Below are 16653 nucleotides of genomic sequence, written 5' to 3'. Positions count from 1 at the left end.
GTTTGTAAGAAAATATGAGCCATTGAAGACTAGTTGTGTTTTTTCTAAATTAAGGAAATGCAGTACAGAATTCTGCCCTGCTCTCTACAAGTGCTATTTGCACTCCTGAATGATTATACCATACTTGAGTTACAACACATCTATAAGTGTTAAGATTTATTATTAGGTCAGTTTTATACACTAATTTCTCTCTTACAAATTTTCTTCTTGTTATACCTTGTACGTTCTATTTAAATCTTTGAAAGAAAAAAATAAAACTGAAATCAAACCTTCTAAACTTTTAGCATAGTTTCCATTCCCACTCACTAACTTCATTGTATTTGTACAAAAGATGCCAATTATAGTTTAACTATGCCCATTCCTAAGGAAAGGGTCTCTGGATCTGATCCTGATCCTGTAAACTCCAGGTGAAGCAAAGCCATTGGGTGTACCCTCATGGTCCCATTTCAGCTAACCGCTCTTGTAAAGTGCAGTTCCTATTTCAACAGCAGTAGAAGTGCTGAACAGGCTCAGCACAAAGAAAAAATGTGATTATAGCTTACTTATCTCCTACCACTATTTGTTCCACCACCATCATAAAATTAGGGGCATATGCTACTATATTAGCTCTGTCAAAGAAACAGTTTTCCACATTATTTAAGATTAAGAAAGCTTATTAAGAAAATTACATCAACTTGGCATTTCTGCAAACCTCTTTGGTGTTCATAGCAGCTTGATCCAAAGTCAATAACTTTAACTGAACCTTGGTCTTTGTGGTATAATAATATGTTCTCCTAAAGAGGAAAAAAATCACAGGGAAAAAAATGGGTTTAATGCCCCATTGGGTTAGTGAACACTTTGGTAAAAAAGCAATGCAGAACACATTGGGATTACATTTATTGACATAAAATCTTAAAAGTTCAGCTTGCCTCTGAATGCATTTGCTAACATGAGTGGGCAACTGCATCCAGTAATGCACAACTACCAAAGGAGAGGGGAGATTTGTAAAGGTACCTAGTATGAAGGTTAGCTAGACAGGAACGCTGGTGTAAGAATGACATATGGTCTAAGCAACTGCACTGCACAGTGTGGTGCTATCAAGGCACCAGCCGATGAATGTGCTTGCTCTGTGAACAGAATGAGTTCACTAAAACCCACTGCTGTTAACCTAATGAGAGACAAAGTGCATCCAGTTGCATTCTGGGCTAATCTAATCTGAGCCATCCTGTTCACAACCACAGAAAGTCCCTGCCCCATGAATGAGTCATGCTTAGCAACAGTTCCCTCCATTGCTTTCAACCTTCCCCAGATTATCTGTAAGAATATCTCTACTTTGCAATAGTGTTGTGCAAAGATCCCAAGGTAGTGAGGAACTGAAATGGTAAGGCCAGATGGGCTTATTACCTGAGTGCAGATGGTGTACAGCACTGTCTGCCTACAATTCCAGCTTGAGGACTGATTCCTATACAGCTAGCTCGGGAATAGCTGCACTGATGAGTAAACATAGTCTATTAGCTCTCTTCTGCAGAGTTGAATTTTGTCCTCACTAAAAATCTGTCTTGATCAAGATTTCCTTTGATTTATTTTCTGAGCATATTGTATTTTACGCTTCTCAGGAAAAGGATGGCTACCTTTTGGACATACTTGTAAACTGATTTTGCGTCAAAGTTTTAAAGGACTGAACAGTTGATGCCAGTGGATCCCAGGTTGATGCCAGCTAGTGACAAAGTAGTTTTTTAGGTTATCACTAGACTTCTAAGGAAATACTGTGATTCCTGACAGGAAGGAGAAGTTGATACTGATGAAAGCCAAGGCAAGGGCTGACTTCCCCTGCCTGGTTCTTGGTTCTGTTATTTGCAGCTAGCTAGCCCTTCATCTTCGTGGTAGGATTCTTTCCCTAATACTGGATCCCTCATGCTGTAAAGAAGCTGTTTAGCTGCAAAACCAGGTTCTGGAGACAATGATTACCTAGCAGGAAGCCCAGAGCAGCTCCATACCCTACCTTATGTTGAGGAATATCATAAGAGGCAGACAGAATAACAAATGTAAGTTTCAAATAATAAAAATCCAAGTCATGAAACTGTATTATCATAGAATTAAAACAAAATTCTCTTTCAGTTAGCACACTAAATGTTCACTAATATCCTACTCTGCCTAAATACAGAATATACTCATTGCTCTTTCCAACGTCATTTCTTGTCAGTGGCTGCCTGGGAACAGACTTCGTACCGGGCTAATTGCTTCTGATTAAGATATTGTGCTTACCTTGCCAGCATCACTTCTCGCTGTAAATTAGTCTGACAAAGATGCTGGCGAGACAATGGGTACAGACTGTATGTGACTCTTTGGAGTTATGAGTCAAAGTATATTATGCAAAGGGAGAGCAGAATTTCGTCCTTAGCATTTTTACTGGTGAGCTGATTAAATTTTTTTTTGGTTTATTTCCAGTTGTGGAAAAAAAAATCTAGAGAAAAGTTGGCTTGAAAGGAAACTAAAATTGAAATACTTAAGAATTCTTAACAAATTGCATTCTAAACACTGTACTATAGACTTGCTTTGTCACTTAATAGGCTACTTAATTTTATAATTATGAATATGGAATGTAAGAGAATTAACAGGATAATCTGATAAGGACTATCTTGTGAACATTCGATTGCATTATTTTGCAAATTGTACCTAAGTCCTGTTGTAAATTGAGCCCCTCATACTGAAATATTTAATTTCCTGAAAACTTTTAAATGAGTTGTTTTGATGACTCAAACTTTTTTTTTCTTTCTCTAAGCAAAAACTCATTAGCTGAATTTGACCCATATTTGCACAAATTTTGGCAGCCCAATATCATGTATAGTATTGCAGTGAATGAACAGAACCACTGGAAGGAATCACTCAACTCTAGTAGTAATATAGTCTGAAATAAATCATAGCTTCTGTACAAATATCCTGCTGTGCTTTAAGGATTCATCTGACAGTTCTTCTCAATCAATAATAATCAATAATCAGTAAGTACATGACTGTACTTACAGTTTTCAGATCACAGTGAATGATTCTTTCCTGGTAAAGCACTTGTAAACATCTCAGCACACACTGAGTGAAGTGTTGAATTAAAGACAGACTGAAACCTTGAAAATTGTTCTTTTTTATCAATTCGTACAAATTTATTCTGAGGTGGGGGGCGGAAGAAGAAGACAGAATGCAGAAAAAAGATTAGGGAACTTATTTTTAAAGGCATGAGTAGTTTACAGTGCATTAAGATAGTATCTGGGCTGTTTTCCTACTTGAGAAAGCAAATAAATATCTGCATGAGGAATAAAGTAAATAAAATTCAGCCAGAATAAAATGATTGTTTTTCTCCTTGGGAATGATGTTCTGCATGTAGTATGCATAACATCTCCCTGAGCCTCCAGATCTAATGGTGATGTAATATCAATGGACTTGTTTGCTTACTGAACTCAGTGCATGCTGCAGTACTGATTTTCACCATAAAGGTCAGCTATCATTCGGGAATTGAGAGAAATATTCGATTCAGTTTCCTTTTTCTCTCATTTATCTTTGCTTTGGCCCCGTGTAAAAATCCTTTTTGTCTAAGAAGTCTTTAATCAGTAGTAAATCATTCTGGATAAAAACCCTGACATTCACCCCTGGTTAGGTTCATATATCCCTCTTGTCACCATCGTATTTTAGCTTCTTCCAGTAGTGAATTAAATGATGTGACTTAACTTCTACCAAGTGCAGTTGATTAGATGTGAATATTGTCAGGGCCCTGAGGGCATTAACAGGTCATTTGAGCCCACATTCATAGGAAGCCAGAAGAAGCTATATTTTTAATTCCTGATATAAAAATACCTCAAAATAGTGAATGACCATTTTATAAAATGTTCTTTAAAGCTCACATTCGCCATACATCTAGCTATCTTTAAGTCAAACAATGCTATGGTAAAAGGTAATGTTCACTGGTTGTTCACACTGCCGAGGTCCTGCATTTTCTTCTACTTTATCATCTCTACCAGTATTGTGAGAGCATGAGTTTGTTTCAGTCCCAGATTCTGAGGGGAACTTCTCAAGGTTTGCTTTCCTTTGCTAAAAATTGCAGTGTTGTACCTCATTTATATGTGTCAGACTGACTACTAAGAGAAACCTACTGTATCAAGATATTTTTTCTATTAAACAAAATAAAACAGGCCAACATCATATACCCTGAAGATTACCAACCTCAAATTCATTGATTTACTCTGTCCCCCTTAGATCTTTCACAGAAGACTTCAATACACAGCAGGGAAAATAAGGGATGGATCATGTTGTTGTTTGTGTGAAGTTTGATGGGGTCCTTTGTCAATTCACCTTTGGTGATCAAAGACTCAGTTACAGAGTCTGTATTTAGACAGTATTCCTTTCTTGTGACATTAAGAGATGTAAAATTCTTCCAAAGGCATAATTAAAGCTTCTAAAGCACAAGATCTATGATGTTCCTTAAGATACATATGAAGGAAAATATACTTTACCCCAGCAGTTCAAAGGAAATACAGAAGTGATTGCGAAAGTAGAAGTACTCCTTCATGTGGATGATATTGTGAGTATTGTCTTTGTCCTTTTTCAGAAGAGCATCGAGGATCTTCACTTCCACCAAAGCCTGACTGTGAAATCTGCAATGTCTCATGACATGGGAAGCGTTTAATTAACTCAGTCTAAGTTATTATAACACAACATATGGGACAATGATTACAAATTCATGATTCACCCCTGCTAACTGTTTTAACTCTAAGTCATTATGGTTATTTCCTAGTCTAAATAGACTAGGCTTATATAGCATTTAAGCCACTGTCAACAATAGTTATTTTGACTTATCTGAAAAAAATATTTTAATGAAAAAGTGTTTCAAAGCAACATCCAGAATAAAATCTTAGTTCTTCCATAATCAATGGGAATGTTCCCATATACTTCAGCAGAGCCATATTTCATACCTAGCAGAGCAAGATAGTTTTGAAGAGCATTTTTACATTCAGTGTTCACTGGGTGGGAAAAAATTAACAGCTAAGACTCCAACTACAGCTGTTCCTGGAGTCAACAGCATCATTCTCATCTACTCCAATGACTCCAGTTCAAGCTCAACTCAACTAAAACATGTATAATCAGTCAGAAGATGAGATGAGGTTACTTAGGACCATAGCGTAGAATTTTACATGATAAAATAAGTCACTGGAACCTCCCTGCACAATCTTGATGAGGGAGGGGGGTTGGATATTGCTCTCAGTCACACAGGGGCTGGTTACCTATGCTGTGTATTAACTGTGTCACAGAGGAAGAGACCTCCCCAACAGTCTGGAAAATCTGTGCCTGCCTTCACAGAATGCCTCCCCACCTGGCCCAGGCCAGTTTCAATTCACTGACATCACCTTTCTTCTCCCTGTTCTCATTGTGTTTATTGAAAGCCTAATGTACAGGTGGTTTGTTTTTGCCTTGTTCACATTATCCCAGACTGTCACTGCCAATAAATTATGAAGAGTTGATTGTATTGGTTTAAAGTCAGAAGATGCCGCACCTTTTCTTATTCCTTATTATTTTCACTGCCACCAATTCATTGGTTTTATGATCCAAACATTTGGCCACTTGCCCAAATGACCCTTTCCCAATGACCTCCAGCACTTCATATTGGTATGCAATATGGTCATGTAAAACCTACAAAAGAAAACAAAATGATACAGGCAGCAAGAGAAAGATCAGGCTCTAATGCAATTCAAGTGTGTGCGAGTTTACTATCTATGGGCTAAAAGTCCAGCAAGTGAAGTCCTGATTAAACAAATGTGACAGAGGAAATAACAAGTGCATGCTGCTTTAATCCACCTACCTTGCATCAGTCCTGACTGAGGCAAAGTGAGTGTCTCTTTAGGATTCTTTTCTGAGGCTTAAGGTGATTGGTAGTGATGTTTTCTCTATGTGAATATTTATCTTGTAGAAACAACATTTGTCTCACATAAATCACCTAGGAGTTGTCAGACAGTCACTAGAAACTTTAGATCTGAAAATGAATACTACAATTTTTCCACTTACCTTTAAGTAGGAACCATGTTCATCATCATAACAATTATTCTGTGTTTCAGGCAAACCTTCAATCTTTTTAGCTTCCAGCCCAAGAAACCATAGCTCTGTATAGTTGAAAATTTCTTTTTGCTCATAGACTGTTAACTGGTTTCTAAAATATTTCAAGGCTTCTAAATCAGAAAACAAAAATATAAAAACAAAGATCAATAAAATGTCAGAAAGCTTATGGGAAATCATCTTTACAATGAAACATTTTGCAATAGAACATCCCATTTTGAGCAGGAGGTTGACGAGATGAGGTTCCTTCCAACCAACATTTCTATGATTTTACAATTTTGACACTTTGTACAAATTTATGTTTCTTTTTCCAGATTCTGACTTATTATGTCATTATTATTATAGTATTCTGTTCAACAAAGCATTTGTCATTTGTCAGAATGACTTTTAAAAGAATTGAAGTAAAAATTACTTGATTCTGAGCAAAGTTATGTACTAGATATTTTTTAAGATCCCATCTGTTGTCTGTCTGCTTCAGCAGCTTAATAGTCTACATAAAAAATTGTATGTTTTTATTGATTTGATTGTTGTATTTATTAAATGGCAGTGACCTTTGGTTAACCAAAGCTTTTAAGTACTTCTTTTTCTAATACAAAATGTCAAGTTCAAATGATGTTCAGATGTACTATATCAGAATTTATGCATGAGGTTAGGATTTAAATAGGACTCAGATCTGCTGTGGTTGCAGTTCTGATTCTACCTGCACAGAAAAATTCCAGCCACACTAAGGCCTCTCCACTTATATTACTATATGGAGATTGTAGAATTACAAATCAAAGTGTTCTCTAGGCATCTGTGTGGGTGTTTGTTAAACACTGACAGATCTTCATCCACTAATGAAGGAATGCTACTAAATTATTTCAAAGGAAAAGGCCACTACATTTTTTTCTCATTCTAAACTCATCCGAGACTCATTTTAAACTCATTCTAGACTCATATAGATGAGTCCTCTAATCATCTAAACTAGATGAGTCCTCTAGACTTATCTAAACTCATCCTAGATTCATTCTAAAAAGTAGATGAATTCTGCAAGAAATTTTCCAGTTCTGAGGATTCTGAAAACGCAATTCAGTTCAAATAGATAAAAACTCACAAAGCTACAAGCAAGGGGGAAAAAGTGTTTTATCATTGTAATAAAACACTGCTGTTATCTGTATGACCTGTCATAAATCTTAGACAAAAATAAATTACTTTGTATACTTCTCTCATTTATATATTTGTTAGTCTGCTTATTCTGCTGTTGCATACATCCTGAAGTAGGATTTTAGAAATCACTGAACCTGTCCTTATTCCTGCCCTCCAAATTGTTAAATATTTTCGTGAGCATTTACTATGGGATCTCTGGTCAGTGAGTATGCTGACTGTGTACAATCACTGTGAGTGCAGCCTGTCACCCCAGCCTTTTTTGCATGCTCTGTGTATTCTACCTGATGCTGTCATAGGTAGTTTGACACCAGTGCTTGTGTTTTCCAGTTCTGATGATTTTGGCTGGGCTCTGGTATCACTTTCAGGAAGACTCTCGGGTAGGTTAAACTGCAAAAAATGACCTTGAGTTTTGTTTTCCTGCCAAGCAAAAAAAAAAAAGATTTATTTTGTTTTCAAATATTTCATTAATTTTCAGCTCATCCCCATCTATAAAAATACTGCTACATTCCCAAAGACAGAGCTGCAGGAGCTGGATTTCTTGAATGATCATCCTGTCAATTTTGTGCTGAGAGAGGACAAGCATGTTTGGGGCTAAAATGCCCTACTTACCCAGAGAACAAATTCTGCCAGTAGCCCTGGAAACATTTTCATAAAAATGCCTTTACTTTGACCATAAAAACATATATCTCTAAATAAGAGAAGGGAGATCATCTTCCAGGTCCATTCAATACATGAGCACTCAACACTGTACAAATGCTACAAACTGCTCTAGCTTGATTAAGCTGTAGTAACTCATGCAAGCTAAAGATCTGAGTATAATCTTCCTAGAACACAGGATAGGAAAGATAATCTAACAGACATTTTCCATCTCTAAGCCCTATGTGGGCACATCTACTGGAGAGTTGTTCTGGAATCCTTGAGACTGCTTATACAGCCCACAGTAGGGCAGAGATGCCAGCTTGGACTTCCACACATTCTTCTTTTTGAAGAACAAGGACTGCTGAGTGGGAACAGGACCTATTTGATGAAGTAGGGCAAGATTGTCATTGCAAACAAGCTGGCTGAATGAGGAAGACTTTTAACTAGTTATGTCAGGGAAGATTTATCATAACCTGAAGAAAATCAAAGGCACAGGAGACAGTGAGAAAGCACATAGGGACCGCCTGATGGGGGAGGCTTTTTTATCTTCTCTGTGAAAGCAGCACAAATGGAAGTCCACCAGTATACAAATGCACATAGCATGACAAATAAATAGGACAAATTAGAAGTCAGTGTACAGTTGCACGGCTATAACCTCACTGGGATTAGAGAGGCATGATGGGATAGTTCGTAAGACTGGAGTCCTTCACTGTATAGATATAGAACTCTTCAGGAAAGACAGGCTGGGTGAGAGGAAATTAAGAGCTTGTGGTTAACGATCAGCAGACAAAGCAACATGGGTGATGTTGTGGCAGGCATCTCCTACAGACCACCTGATCGAGTGGAGGAAATAAATGGATTCTTCCTCAGAGAGCAGGAAGAAGCTTCACTGTCGCAGGCCCTGGTGCTCATGGAGGACTTATCTGGCTGATACACCAGAGGGCTGTGCTGCCATTCAGAGGGACCTGGACCTGCTGGAGAGATGGGCAGAGAGGAACCCCATGAAGTTCAGCAAAGGCAAGTGCAGGGTCCTGCACCTGGGGAGGAATAAGCCGATGTACCAGTAATCACTACAGGCTGGAGCTACAGGTTAATCAGCCTCACCTCAATCCTTGGGAAGGCATGGAGCACTTTCCTACTGAAAACTATTTCCAACCACTTGAAGGACAAGCAGGTGACTGGGAACAGCTAGCATGGATTCACCAAAGGCAATTTGTGCCCTCACAACCTAAATGCCTTCTATGGCTTGGTGAATGAAGGGAAAGCAGTGGATGTCATATACCTTGACTTTAGCAACCACTATGACACTATCATCTCCCACTATATGCTTATAGCCAAATCGGTGAGTTAGGGATAAATTGATGATAATATGGGTGAAAAATTTACTGGACAATCAGGTTCCAAGGACTGTGATCAGCAGTACAAAGCCCAACAGGCAATTGGTTACTATTGACATCCCTTAGGGATCAATACTAAAGGCAATACTGTTTAATATTTTTATTATTGACCTGGATGATGGGACAGAGTACACCCTCAAAAATTTGCAGATTATACCAATTGAGGGGGAAGGGTTGATATGATGGAGGGTAGGGCTGCTATCCAACCTGACAGGGTGGGAAAATGGGTTATCAAGTACCTCAAGAACCTGAACAAAGACAAATGTAAATTCCTGTAAATGGAACAGAATAACCCCATGCAACAGGACAAGCTAGGGGACAACTGAAAGAAAGCAGCTTTGCAGAAAAAGACCTGGCAGTCCTCATGGACAACAACCTGAACATGAGTCAGCAGTGTGCCTTTGCAGCAAAGAAGGCCAAATACATCCTGGGCGATATTAGCAAGATGATAACTAGCAGGGATAGTGAAGGGATTCTCTTCCTCTGTTCAGTTCTTGTGAGACTAGAACTGCATCCAGTTTTGGGCTCCCTAGGACAAGAAAGACATTGACAAACTGGAATAAGTCCAGGGGAGAGGTCAGGACATGGTGAAGAGCCTGGACCACACGATGTATAAGGAGAAGCTGAGGGAAATGTGTTTGTTCAGTTTGGAGAAGAGAAAGCTTCAGAGGGGATCTTACTGCTGTCTACAGTTACCTGACAGGAGGATGCAGAGAAAACAGAGCCAGGTTCTTCTCTAAGGCACATGGTCACAGGACAAAACAGATAGATGGATAATGGATACAAGTCGCAGCACAGAAAATGATGATTAGACATTAGGAAAAATGTTTTCACCCTGGGGGTGGTTAATATTGGAATAGGTGCCCACGAAGGGTGTGGAATCTCCATTCTTGGAGATATTCAGAACCTGACAAGGCCCCGAGCAACCTGCTCTAAGTTTGCTCTGCCTTCAGTGGGGGTGGTTGGACTAGATGACCTCCAGAGGTCCCTTCCAACTGAAATAATGCTCTAATTCTATCATTCTTTGAAAAAATCCTAACAGAATCCTAACAGAAAAATCCTGACAGATCATTTAAATACATGCATCTTGGTGTTTGTGAGTTTTAGGGTAAGAAAGTGTTAGTGTGAGTAAAATCAGTTTTGTTTTAAAATAAAATCGTATCTCAGACTTGCATGGAACCTTGCTACTTTGATGCAGTATTAACTGCTACAAAATCAGGGCAGCCAGGAACAAGATGCACCACTTGAACAGCTGGAGTCCAGGTCTGTGCTGACATAGTTCACCCTACAGCTATCCCCTCGAGCCCCAGCTTCAGATCTCTGCCTCCATTCCACTACACAGTGCCTCAGTTCAAACCATGCGGTGTTCTTCCCAACAAAGAGTAAACAAAAAAGCTTCCCAAACAGAGAGCACATAATCATGCTTTCTAGACTGAAATTTTTGTATCCCCTGGCATTTCTAAGCCAAGCAAAAGGCTTCTTGCAGTTATTTTTGCAGCTTCTTACAAAAAAATATATATTCCAGAGCTCTTTCAAAAGACAAAATAACTCTGTAAAATTCTTGGTTCTCATCTTTTCACAGAAAATAAAATGGGAGGGATGATTCATTTTCAGATTCGAAAACTTAATTATTGGCTTATATAGGACTTGAGTGAATGTGATGAAAGCCACAAAATTAAGCTTCTAAGACAACCAAAATGCTTTAGGAGGCATACCTGTTCCACCTCACCCTTCATGCCAGTCTGCATCTTGTAACTTCACCCAACCCATACACATATTGCTAATCAAATTAAACAATTTGCAGTAATGCATCTGTGGCAAGTTGCCAGTTTCAAAGTCTAAATACTTGAGATTATTCTTGGGTTCAGAAACAAAATGCATTACATGGGGTCTTCTAGACCAAGAGATCCAAAAAAACCTGAGCCCTACAGAACCTGTAAAGTCTCTCACATAGAAAGACTCCACTGAAGCAGAGATAAGTTGAAAAAAAGAATGATTGGAGATGTTCATGGTAAGTAGTGCATGTCCCTCATTCACTGGGGAAAGAAGATGCAAAGGGAGAAGAGGAGTACAGGCAGGGGGTGGATACAGACTGTGAAAAATAAGAAAGGAAGAAGAAAAGCTGGTTTTATAAATGCTAAAAATGAAGACAACTTCAAAACATTCTTGCTATGTTGGGTGTACATTACAATCTCTGGAGAGAGTCACAAATTAATCGCTAAGCAATTTATCTATTTGATTATTTATAGTTCTTCTTTTTTTTAACCAAGAATGAAAGCAGAAACTGATGCAAGTGCTGACACTAAATTATTTCTCTCTTCCCTCACACAGACAAAGAGACACTTTGCCACTGATGTGCTCTCAGCACTGCTAGAGAGAAGCTGATTAACCAGTGAAACACAAGATGCCTGAGAGCTTCACAACTCACCTGAAGAGAGTGCAGCACATTCTGCAGGCTCTTTTTTGTTATCTGAGGCAGGCTCCTTTCAAGGCAAGGAGGCTTTGCAGTGTCTGCAACCAAACCATGTTTTGCTTGGCCTTCCAGAGGTGGGAGGGAAATAACACTGCAATTGACTTTCTAAAAAGAAAGCATAAGTAGATATAACATAGCAAACTGGCAAGCAATTCTTTATAATGACTTTGAAAGACATGAAGATTCAAAACATTCAAAATGTGTGTAGTTCACTTTTGATACCTGTTGGTGAAGCGGAAAAGAGGAGGTGCTCTCCGAGAAGCCAGATGGACAGACTCCCTTGGAGGAAGAGTTTCTCTGTTACTGGGAGGCAAAAAGGAATGGGACAAACCTAATTGCTTGTTATTTGGTATCACTGGGGTCCTTTCTGTTCAGCATGGCAGCATTTCAGAGATTAGGTGTATGTAAAACTTACAGGCATATCTCGAAAAAGATAAACAATTAATTGTCCTCACTGTGCTTGGGGTGCTGATTCAGCCCCTCCACATTTTTAAGTCTGCCACAGGGGGGAGAAGATGCCTTAAGAAAGGAGAACCAAGGAAGAGAAATGAAGTCTCCCTTCTGAGGCACAGAGTTTGTAAGCATCCTACCTCCTTACTGATGCCTTTCGAAGACTTAAAATGATAGCATAATAGAAGAAATTAGGTTGGGAAGGGACCTCTGAAGGTCTCTAGACAACTTCTGCACAAAGCAAGGTTAACTTCAAAGTTAGATCACATTGTCCAGTGCCTTGTCCAACTGAGTTTTGAAAATATCCAAGGATGAAGATTCAGTGGCATCTATTCTTAACCACTTTGTGAACTTTTTACCCCTAATATCTAGTCGGTATTTCTCTTATTGCAATTTCTGTTGTTGCCTCTTATCCTTTTACTGTGCATCTTTGAGAAGAGCCTGGCTCTATTTTCTCTACAATCCCATTTAGGTAGTGGTAAATTTATCTTTTCCTGGCTAACACAGACAGATGCATGCAGAACAAGGCTAGCACTGAATATGGATAGCTGGAAAGATTAGTAAGGAAGGCTGCAAGCCAAGGAGAAAAGTCTTGGAGAAGGTGGTGACAGCAGCTCCCAGTTGTACTAATGTGTGGAAGGCAGCTGTCCAGGTAATTGGGCAGCCTGGTACATTTTAGGGCATGAAAGTTTCCCCACACGGGCATCTCCATCCAGCAGCACAGCAGTGACTACTTCAGCTGGGAAAGGCAGTAGGGTTTGAAAGCTGAATAGCCTTCTGGGAGAGTCTTCCCTGCACTGGATTCTCAATATTTCCTTCGTCCCTTATTTCCCATAGAGTTCTCTTTGCTTAAGTCCCCTTTGCACCCTTTGATAGTGAGGAAAGGCATTTTCTGTGCACATATTTTTGAAAAAGAGATCCTTATAACCATTTGAAAGCTCCACGATAATCAGGCCTTCCTGAAGACTAGTCCCATTTGCTATCTGCAAAACATTTCTACACCACTTATTCTTTAAACTACATTAAAGATGTGGTTTTACGAATGCTAGGAATTCTGATATTGTTGGAAATCAATGATGAGAGAAACCACCCTCTTATCAGCAAAGAAAATTTTCGAGGTGGGCTATTTCTTTTGCAAACATTAAAAAAGGATTTGAAACAGATGTGAACTAGATCACCCACACACCATTAAATGTGGGACAAGGCCCACAGAAGTCAGGATGCAACCCTTATGAGCCTGTGAAATTTTTGTCATCAGGGAAGGACAGAAACATGATTTTGTCAAACTTTTGAAAACAATGGAGAGATTTGATATTCTCTCAGAAAGCTAAGAAACAGAGCTCTCAATCCAACCAACTTGGATGAATAAATGTTCTTTTTCAATACTATGGAAAAGTCTTTAAAACCTTAGAACTGAGATTCCAGTGGATTTGTCATGAAAACATCAAGAAACAAAAGTGGCTGGGCAGAAGAAATAGCCTCAAATGCTACTGAACAGCTAGCAGAAAGAACATACAGGCATTTGGGATAAAGTCATAGAGCTACAGGGAAAATGGGAGAGGGCAGGAAAAAAAGGATTTCTCTCTGCTCAGATTCATTTATTACATGGGGTCTCTTAGAAAACAAGCTTTCAGAGATTCTCTAAAGTCAGCTAAAGAATTACATACCTGATGGAAGACTTTGTTAGACCCCAGATGATCACTCTCTTGAATAGTCAGTTGAGACTGAGAAAATGCATCCACATTGGAAGACTGCAAACATGAGATGATGTTTCCTTTATAAAAATGATTCTGGAAAAAAACTTCAAATTATGGTATAGTTTATGCGTTTCTTTCCTTTGTGACAGTTTCTGTGTCAACACAGTATTGCAGAGGACCATGGAAGCAGCTGAAAACACGCTATGCTCTAGCAATTCCTCTCCTCCTAATCGAACAGCTGTTTCGTGGGCAGCTGCAGAGACAGCTAATTTGGCCTATTATGCCTGTCAGTATGCTTGATATGCTGAGTCCCATGTAGTCAGTGGAGAAGAAAGGGGGCCTTGGCCACACCTAAATCTGTGCTCAAAAGCAGACAGTAAGTCTGCTCAGAAGAACAGCTTTAAACTGACTCTCAAGGTAGCTTGTGAACCCGTCCATTGTTAATAGCAGCATTAAACTGAATTAACTTGTGGCACAGATTTTGTAAAAACATAACGTGATGTTTAAATTTACTGAAGAATGGAAAAAAATCCATTGGTTCAAATGCAAAAAATGAGACAGATACTATGATTAGCAAAAATTACAGAAAAAGAAACATGAGGAAAGTGCTAAGCAGTTAATCTTTTTCAAGATTCTGCTGTGCTTGCAGCAGTCTTTCTATAAAAAATAACCATGCTAAGAACTATTGTACATTTCTTCTAATAATGGACTGCAGTAAATCACAGAAATCTGTAAGATAATTTGTGTATTGAAAACTCTGTCATTACAGCAGCTTGGAGTTCTGCTCTACAGGGTGGAGTGAACCTCACTGAGTTCAGTCAAATGTCTTCTCTCATCCTTGGGTTCTGAGAGAAAGGGTGCTATTCCACTTACAGTCGAAAAATCACCTTTATCCAATCAGCAATTCCACCAGAGAGTTCTAAAATGGCAGAATATCACTATTTTCTCTAAAAGCAGAGGAACTTGGAGGCATGAGAGGGAAACTTTAATTTAGAATTTCAAAAAAACGAATTTACAAACAAAATATCTTATAGTTGTGAGCTGCTGATTGAAAATATTTAAATAAAGAAGAATGGTGGTATTCTTCATCTGCTTTGCAGCCAGGGCTGCTGTGGCCTCTATCTATCACACAGTCTTAGAGGAGCAGAGCACCTGCTGATGACAAAGGAAAGGAAGCTCTTTGCAATGGCCAATCCAACGCCAATGATACTGGCCTTTGGTGGTGAAAGGTCCTTTGGTGGTGATACAGGTGATACAGGTCCTTTGGTGGTGAAAGAAGACATTGCTGTTAGCTTGGTCTGGAATTTCACTCTCCATGATAAGATTAGTTTCAACAGGCTAGCCAGAGAAGTAGTTTGGAAGGTGGTAACATATGGAAAGAATCACTTTTTAAAGGCCTTTGTGGTGGACTTCAGTAAAATTAAAATATGACTGCATGCTGAAGGACTATGACTGCTGTGTTTTGTACTGACTAGTGCTATAAAAAGTCTTCCATGACACAGCCAAGCTACACTATAAAAGGCATCAATGCTATTTTCTTTCAGGCTCACTGTCTGACTTCAAGAAAGGGACAGCTCAGGTTAGACTACTGCATCTGCGCCAATCCACTGCATATCTACAGGAGCTGCATTGAGTCTAGGATGCTTGTGTACAAACTTATCTACAGTGACCTTGATATATCCAAGGCACACTGGAATTGCCTTAAAGGTGCAGATCAAGCTGAAGATACATACACAATGAATCTTAGACATCCTGCCCTGTAATTATGAAACAGGTGCTCAGAGAGGCCTGTGGGTTCTCCATCCTTGGAGATGGGATTGGGCTAGAGACCTCTAGAGGTCCCTCACAACCTAATTCTTTCTCTATGTACAAATCTACATGCTTGCACAAATTAAATCATGTTCTCTAACATGGAGGTTCCATTGTCTCACCATCAACCATGATTACATCACTAAAGTTGGGCAGGTCGGTTAGAAACTGGTCTTTGGACAACGCTGCTTTTAGAGTCTATCACAGGTATTTTCTCTTTAGTTGATCTATTAAAAGAGTTGGGGGGGGGACGGGGGGGAGAAAAGTCCTCCTGCAGGCCTAAAGGGAAGACTTCAGATTCAGAACAAGCTGGGAACAGCTCTGGGTTTAACTTGAGTATGCAAATTGGTTGCAGTTTGAGAGGAAAGCTCCTGGGTATCTGTGGAGCAGAGGAGAATATCAGGAAGAGGAACGGTAGGAAAACCTATAGTCTGTATGAGACAGAGTCAGTAATTCCCATCTGTGGAACTAGAGATCGGCTTGCAGGGGAGAAGTGATTATGTGCTGTAAATCCGAAACATCTCCACAGCAACCACAACAAATGCCCCCAAAACAGAACCGGTGGATTCCTGCATCCTACACACGAACGTCCTAAAACATGATATACTTCACTCAGTGTGCCAAATGTCCTTATGGCCACTATTCACCGGCATGAATTTGCATAGACAATCTATGGAAAACCCAAAGCCAGAATATTTTGGCAATCACTTCACATGTAAACTGCATATCCTGAAATTCAAGAGAGAGACACATTTCTTAAGAAGATGAGCCTGGAATCCACATTCATAATTCTACTAGATATAACAACTGGGAACTTTTAATAAGAGTATTGATTTTAAGGCATGTTATACTTTTTCCCGCTTTCACCTACACTTTACTACCAACAAATTTTATTTTTCAATTTCTGGACTTGTTGAAAAAATTACGTTCTCTAAAAACCTATTTTTAAAAGCATTTTTAAATAGAAAAA

At 39.1% G+C, this 16653-nt stretch overlaps 1 protein-coding gene across 1 annotated transcript in view; it reads right to left on the bottom strand.

Annotated features, from left to right (window-relative positions):
* Positions 1-16653, bottom strand: part of DYRK4 (dual specificity tyrosine phosphorylation regulated kinase 4) — a 46828-nt gene that overhangs the window by 11524 nt on the left and 18651 nt on the right. The window contains 8 exon segments of the mRNA XM_026106316.2: positions 692-773; positions 3001-3139; positions 4479-4619; positions 5516-5652; positions 6025-6185; positions 7500-7635; positions 11683-11832; positions 13845-13928. Coding sequence (XP_025962101.2) covers positions 692-773; positions 3001-3139; positions 4479-4619; positions 5516-5652; positions 6025-6185; positions 7500-7635; positions 11683-11832; positions 13845-13928 — 1030 coding nt within the window.

The sequence above is a fragment of the Dromaius novaehollandiae genome, chromosome 1 (assembly GCF_036370855.1).
Source record: "Dromaius novaehollandiae isolate bDroNov1 chromosome 1, bDroNov1.hap1, whole genome shotgun sequence".
NCBI classification, from domain to species: domain Eukaryota; kingdom Metazoa; phylum Chordata; class Aves; order Casuariiformes; family Dromaiidae; genus Dromaius; species Dromaius novaehollandiae.
The sequence above is the reverse complement of the archived record's forward strand: the minus strand, read 5'-3'. Positions and strand labels throughout refer to the sequence as shown.